This window comes from Babylonia areolata, chromosome 2 (genome assembly GCF_041734735.1).
Source record: "Babylonia areolata isolate BAREFJ2019XMU chromosome 2, ASM4173473v1, whole genome shotgun sequence".
NCBI lineage: Eukaryota > Metazoa > Mollusca > Gastropoda > Neogastropoda > Buccinidae > Babylonia > Babylonia areolata.
In genome coordinates, this window is record NC_134877.1 from 47,669,144 (window position 1) to 47,676,643 (window position 7,500).

General features: G+C 43.7%; 2 protein-coding genes across 2 annotated transcripts in view; one reads left to right on the forward strand and one right to left on the reverse strand.

The window, feature by feature from the left end:
• LOC143279477 (uncharacterized) overlaps window positions 1–4,550 on the reverse strand; it is a 9,916-nt gene extending 5,366 nt beyond the window's left edge. Inside the window, exons 1-2 of the mRNA XM_076583522.1 lie at window positions 4,442–4,550; window positions 3,924–4,180 (exon numbers count right to left, since the gene is read on the reverse strand). Of these exons, the coding sequence (XP_076439637.1) occupies window positions 3,924–4,180; window positions 4,442–4,500 (316 nt within the window). The 5' untranslated portion in view covers window positions 4,501–4,550. The remainder of the gene's footprint in view (window positions 1–3,923; window positions 4,181–4,441) is intronic.
• The window catches only part of LOC143277603 (endothelin-converting enzyme homolog), a 358,248-nt gene that overhangs the window by 106,605 nt on the left and 244,143 nt on the right, over window positions 1–7,500 (forward strand). The gene's annotated exons all lie outside the window — the stretch shown is intronic.

The following is a 7,500-nucleotide window of genomic DNA, read 5'->3' on the forward strand; positions in this document are numbered from 1 at the left end:
CTACAACTCTTGTCATAATGCTGTTGACATTTTGAAGCAAGTGGGGTAATAGGGGAATCCTTAGATTTTGCATATGCTTGGATAAGTAGTTGTTTCTCAGAATATCATATTGTGGACATATTGCCAGTACATGAATTTCGTCTTCGTACACTCCACAAAATGTACAGGTTTTTAAGCTGTCATTATAAAGCTAATTAAGTTCGTTTACTCCAAATGTGAATTTAACGAAAGACAATCTTAATTTGGAAATGATAAGATCAAATAGATATTTCTTTCTTACTGCATCAATGGGTTAATGGAACGGTATTTTTTTCTGAGAATAGACCGCTGGAGAGTTCCGTGCCGACATGACTTATACAGGCGCGTCACATGATCTGTGCTCTACAAGTTGACTGGCTCTCCGAAATTTCGAGCAACAAGGCGATCGAGAGAGGCAGAACAAGCAGAACATAAAAAGAAGGCATCGGTTTTTTTTTGTTTTTTTTTTGTTTTTTTTTTTTTTTTGGGGGGGTGTTTTCATTTGCTTTTTGCTTCATATTTTGTTCTTTTTTTCTTATCGTGCATGTATTGTACAGAGTTTGGTTGTAGCAATGGAGGCTGCCAACTGAAGAAATGGGGGATAGCACATGTTACCTGCTTTCAACTATGACAATCGCCTTTGGCATTGCTTGCGATTTCGAGTAAAAGTTAGATCCGCATGCGCAAGATCCAAGATAGCCGCGCAACTCTCCAGCGGTCTATTGGTGAGAGAAAGAGATGGAACTCCGGGGAGAATCCTTGCATCATCGCAATTATATAATATAAATAGTGTATACATTTTATTTTTGATCTTACTTTACTTTACTTTACTTTATCCGTCCTCTTGTACCATCTAGGGCGTCGAGGGGAGAAAGAGCTGACGGGCCCTGGCAAGCTGGAAGGCCTCGTTGGGTGGAATGTTGTGGGTCTTCAGGGTTTCTTTCACACCGTCATTCCAGGTCTTCCTTGGTCTTCCTCTTGCCTTGTATCCTGATATCCTTTTGTTGTACGCTTTACTGGCCATCTGGTGAGGTGCCATACGTGTTAGATGTCCAAACCATCTGATCGTTTGCCTTTGGATATGGTGGAGGACAGGTGTTGTTCCCACCATTTCTCTGATCCTGGTGTTTCTGATCATGTCCCGTCTGGTCTTGTTGACGGCTCTCCTCAGACATCGCATCTCGCAAGTGGTTATTTTGCGTTCCAGACTTTTTGTCAGGGTCCATGTCTGGCACTGGTAGGTCAAGGTGGGGATGAAGATGGAGGAAATGAGTTTGGCTTTGGTCTCAATGGGGATGTTGGGATGTTTGAGGAGTGGGGCAAGCTGGTAGCTGACGCTGTTAGCCTTCTGTACTCTCGACTCAATCTCTCTGTTGAGACGTCCATCTTCCGAGAAAATACTGCCGAGATATTTGAACTCGCTGACTTGTTTCAGCGGAATTCCGTTGACGTTGATTTTTAGGTTGCCAGGTGTTCTGCTGACCTTCATCGTCTCGGTTTTGCTGATGCTGATCTTCATGTTGAGCTCATCACACTGTGTGTTCAATCTGTCTGTGTGCTCTTGAAGTTGTTCTTCTTTCTCATGTGCCAGGCTTTGGTCATCTGCGAACAGCATCTCATTCAGATCTTCTGGGTTGGGGTTTGCTTCTTTTGTGATTTTATCCATGTATATGATGAAAAGTAACGGTGATAGAACACTCCCTTGTCTCACTCCAGATGACACCTCGAACCAGTCTGTGAGTCCGTTTTGGGTGCGGAGTGCACTCATACTGTTGTTGTAGATGGCTCTGATGTTGTCCAACAGTTGTCCCCTGATGCTGTACTCTTCGAGTGTTTGCCATAGCTTGTTTCTGTCCACTCGGTCAAATGCTTTCTCCTGGTCTACAAACACAAGATTTAGTTCTCTGTTGTGCTCGATTGTCTTTTCGCTCAGTTGCCTGAGAGCGAAGACAGCGTCTGTACACCCTCTTCCTTTTCTGAAGCCCATCTGCGCCTCACTCAGTAATGGTTCCACCTTGTACCTTGTACGCTGTTCCAAGATCTTTGCGTACATCTTTCCTGTGTGGCTCAGGAGGGAAATTCCTCGATACATGCTGCAGTCTTTTTTGCTGCCTTTCTTCTTCCAGATTGGTACCACAACTGCTCTCTGCCAGTCTTCCGGGACTGTCCTCTCCATCCATGCTTTCTGGAATATTGTGGTCAGCCAGGTGATTCCTGTTTCTCCACATGCCAGGATGGCTTCAGTTGTAATGCCATCAATGCCTGCTGCTTTGTTCCTTGGGCTGGTCTTTAGTGCCTGCTGTACCTCTGATCTTAAAATGTTTGGTTCTTCTTCTTCTGGGTGGTGTGGATGAAACTGGATCTGTGTGGTATTTTGGCTGCTTGGGTTCAAAAGTTCCTTGAAATATTCCTGCCATCTATTTTTGATGCTGAGAGGGTTCCCATCTTTGTCATTGACCACTGTTGTTGGGCTGTGTGGCTCATCTCGTAGCCTCATTGCTTTGACACTTTTGTAGAACTGTCGTGGTGACTGCTTGCACAGTTCACTTAATTCCTCGCCACATTTATGTTTGATCAAACTCGTTAAAAAGACCGTTTCAAGGTATTGTCGGAGTTTTGAGAAAAAACAGTTTTATCAGTAACGAGAGAATGCCAAATTAATCTTATAAATTGAAATCAACTTTTGTGGAGTTTCAGATCCATTTCTGCGTGTGTGTGTGTGTGTGTGTGTGTGTGGGGGGGGGGGGGGGTGCGCGCGCGCGCGTGTGTGTGTGTGTGTGTAGTGTTAACGACGAGGGGAACAATTTAAGATGTTTCCATTCAAATTCCACTACAGTCTACTGTTTACTGAAAGAAACAAAAGAATATTGTTAAAATTCAAAGCATAATTATGAATCTACTTTCCGTATTTCGTTTCAATGAAACAGTGTGCATTGCCAGGAATTTTGTTTGTTTGTTTCTTTTGTGGATAGGGAATGTAATTTGTTTTCTGTTATGAATGAACATGATGTTAATGTGTGTCTGCATGCTTGCTCGTGTGGGCCTTTTGTATTTGTCTTTTTTTTTTTTTTTTAGATCACTGGTTTTGTTTATAATCATGGTGTTCAATGTGTGTGTCAAAGACGTTTATGTATGATGTTTTTTATGACCCCCGGGCGGTACATGAAGTAAACTTCTTCTTGCATTGCTAACCAGAATTTATCCGTTGAATGAATTTTGACAGGGTAGTCTAACGTAACGTTGAAGGTTGGAAACTATTTCAACAAGGTTTCATTGTGTTGTATATTTCATGTAACTTCGTCTTAGTTATAGTCGGCTATTGTACAGGCACGTGGTGGTATTCATGAACTTGGTTTTCAATTGATGTACTTCATATCCCAGCGCTGGCGCTCGCACGTGTGTGTGTGTGTGTGTGTGTGTGTGTGTGTGTGTGTGTCTGTGTGTGTGTGTGTGTCTATGTGTCTGTGTGGGGGGGGGGGGGGGGAGGGGTGCGGGGTGGTCTTTTAAAACACGGGTCTCAGAGAAAAAACAACAACACAAACCATCGTGCAGTCTGTCTTTGTTTTGGGGTTTGTTTTTCACTTGCCCACATACTACCAAATATTCAAAACAGAACTATGCGAAATACATAACAGAAACAAATGACAAACAATAATCAATTATAATCACGCAATAAATCAAAACAATAAAAAAAAGAAAATGAAATGTACCAATATTCTAATCTATGTTTCCGGATTGATTATTCATGATGATCACTGCATTTAAGCAAACACCCACACGCCGAGCCTTCAACCACCACCACCCCAAAAAAAGTAAATTAAAATATAGATAAACAAACAAATAAATAAATAGATAAATAAAATAAATAGATATAAAAAAAAAATAGAAGAAAGAAGAAAGTTTACCTCTATCAATGGCATAATAGCGATACCCCAGAATGTGTTGATCCGAGGTAAGACGACTGTACATCTTTTCCGTCAGGATGCAGGCGGAGGTCACAGAGTTGTGGAAGAAGGAGAGACACCAGGCATTCCGGGTGCACTCCACCCCGCAAGCTGTGCGGCTTTTCGCCGTGAAGGACGGCTTTGTGTTCACTTCCACAGGAAGCCTGTTGTCGAAGGCAGCTTGATTTTGCCATCTCTTCGACGTGCGTTCACTTGCCCTGGAAAGGATATTCAAGATCGTTATACTGTGTACGCACATACATGCAAAGTGAAACACTTAAATTTTTTTTAAAAAAAAACAAAACAAAAACAGTCCTTAGCCCGATTACTTCCTCCAAATGCCGAAAAATTATCAAATTTGGTGATTTTTTTTTTTTTTTTTTTTTTTTTTTTACAGACTGAATCTTAACAAATAAACCATCAATCCTTGATGGGGATTTAAGATGACAGGAATACAGGCACATTACATGATAACTCACGATGATCCACATAACACCAAGACAGCAATCAGGTTTCGGAGAAACCCGGCGACAGTCATCTCACTGGTGAGACAGTAAATGTAATGTAAGCAGTGTAGAAACTGCAAGATCTCTTTATATCACCAGCTGTGTAGTGTCCACTACCCCGTCACGTGAACTCAACAGCCAAACAGTAAGACCGTGTACCAGTAGCCAAGGGTCATATTTCACCCCTTTAGGGTACGTTCACACTAGGCTGTAACCACGACCTAACCAAATGGTTACACTGAGGGATGTAACTACCATGAGACAAACTCTAGATTTTTCATACAGCATGTGTGAACGGAAAGCGTCTAACCACTGTTTAACTATTAGGCTCCGCCCCGTTTCCCGCGCTTTTTTTGACTGAGAGCAGCAGTTCTCGCTCGCTGGCTGGGTTTTGTTTTGCGCTGAAGTTAGACTGGTGGCATCTAACTACCGTTGTAACTTCGTTCTAACTTGAACAAGTTACAAGCCAAGTTACAGGGGTGCTGTGGCTGAGGCGTCATGTACAGATTGGGGTATACTTTTGTTTTCTGTGGTTCCCGTGGGTTTCCATGAGGTGGGGGGTCTTGAGGTTGTGCATCTCCACCAGCCTGCTGTGACCTGCTGCAACCTGTTGGAACTTGGGTCTTGTAACTCCCTTGTAACTCCCTTTGAAAGTATAAAACCCCTTGTTTCAGGGGGGTCTCTTCATTCCATCTTGACCTGTCATCATGAATCGTGGATTCGTGTAGACGCAGCAAGAAGAACGAAAAAAATGACAGTCATCCAGCTTAAATACATTCACACTGTAACTGATCAAGTTACAACACGCGTCGATGTAACTCACTATAACAGACCCCAACCATGCAAAGAAGGTTGCAATCACTTGCGATATAAAAATTTTTCGAGGTTACATCGCCCGATCAAGTTATAAACGGTTACAAAGGCATTCACACTAGTCCCCGTCGGTTCCAGTGAGTTAGAGCAGAAAATAGAGGCGGAGCCGAGTTTGAACAAAACTCCGACGTCAAAACAAAATCGCATGCCTTGCACGCACGCTGCGTGCGGTATGCAAATTGTCTGGCCCGACACATCTAACCGACTACAAGTGATTGCAACCTTCTTTGCATGGTTGGGGTCAGTTATAGTGAGTTACATCGACGCGTGTTGTAACTTGATCAGTTACAGTGTGAATGTATTTAAGCTGGATGACTGTCATTTTTTTTCGTTCTTCTTGCTGCGTCTACACGAATCCATGACACACGAGACTGATTTTTCGACATGTCGTCTTCTGACTCTGATGTTGCTGCTTCCGACCTGTCCCTGGCTGTACGTGAGCAGGATGAGCGACTGCAGGAGCCCCCATCCACCCCACCTGCCTGTGTGACTACCGCCGGTGCTGGCAAGGGCAAAGGCAAGGGGAAGGGCAAGAGAGGCAAGAACGCAGTGGAGGCTGGTGGAGATGCACAACCTCAAGACCCCCCACCTCATGGAAACCCACGGGAACCACAGAAAACAAAAGTATACCCCAATCTGTACATGACGCCTCAGCCACAGCACCCCTGTAACTTGGCTTGTAACTTGTTCAAGTTAGAACGAAGTTACAACGGTAGTTAGATGCCACCAGTCTAACTTCAGCGCAAAACAAAACCCAGCCAGCGAGCGAGAACTGCTGCTCTCAGTCAAAAAACGCGCGGGAAAAGGGGCGGAGCCTAATAGTTAGACAGTGGTTAGACGCTTTCCGTTCACACATGCTGTATGAAAAATCTAGAGTTTGTCTCATGGTAGTTACATCCCTCAATGTAACCATTTGGTTAGATCGTGGTTACAGCCTAGTGTGAACGTACCCTTAGGGGCCATCTAACCACCTATCTAACCAAAAATCGGGTCTTCCCGAAAAATCGTCTAACCGATGGGAACCCACTGCAACCAAAACTTCGTGGTTCCAGTGAGGTAGAGAGCGATGTAACCATTTGGTTAGATCGTGGTTACAGCCTAGTGTGAACGTAGCATTATTGCTTGCTTCCGGTAGCAAACCCGACAACCGAAAACGCTCTCGAGAAACCAGACCGAACCAGCTTTTTGTTTTGGCACTGGGCTTCTGTGTGGTATATACTGGGTGTGCACGTCAGATTCAGTAATATCGATTATCTTCTTCTTCTTTTTTTTTGCCAACAAAACCCCAACGCGTTTTAATGTGTGTTTGCATTTTAAGGGGGGGGGGGGGGGGGGGGGGAACAGTGCCGGAACAGGAAATGAGCAGAACTGTCAGTTGCTGGTATGGCTGTTACCGGGGTCTGCGAATGTTGAACAGAACAACACTCACAACCAAAAGCTCTAACCTCTGCGCAGAGAACAATGGGGGGGGGAAAACAACAACCAACCAAACAACCAAACAAAGAAAAAACATATGCACATGATGGAACGAGGAACACCAAAGTAAAGAATGGGTCTGTAGAAGGGGACAGGGTGTGGGAGATAGGGGGGGGGGTGTTTGTGATTTGATACGATGGGTGATAAACAGGCCAAGTCACAGTTTGTGACGTCACCTGCACAATGCCCCATGGAGATGTCAACGAAGTGATGTTCACACGTCATCGACTGCTGCGTCTCTGTAATCCGCTACGTTTTCTGTTTCTTCTAGCGTCTGTCTTCTTCGCAAGTTCGCATTTTCAAAGTCGTCCCAGTGAGAGCACAGCCAAGTGTCTCAGGAACATGAAGGCATTTTGTCTTACCATACTGTTTCAATGTGTAGTCAGTGTGGAGAATTGTGATAGAGTTAATGTTTTCAAAGAGACGTAATGAAAATATTACATTGGAGAGAGAGAGAGAGAGAGAGAGAGAGAGAGGAATTAGTAGAAAAAGAAATCATGTTTTGATTTGTCAGAGAAATCGGATACTTTTTATAGAGAAGAATTAGAAGAAAAAGAAATCATGTTTAGATTTGTCAGAGAAATAAGATACTCATAAAGCCTCATTGATGTAGGCTATGAGAGAGAGAGAGAGAGAGAGAGAGAGAGAGAGAGAACTTCAACTTTTAAATGCCTTGGCTGTTT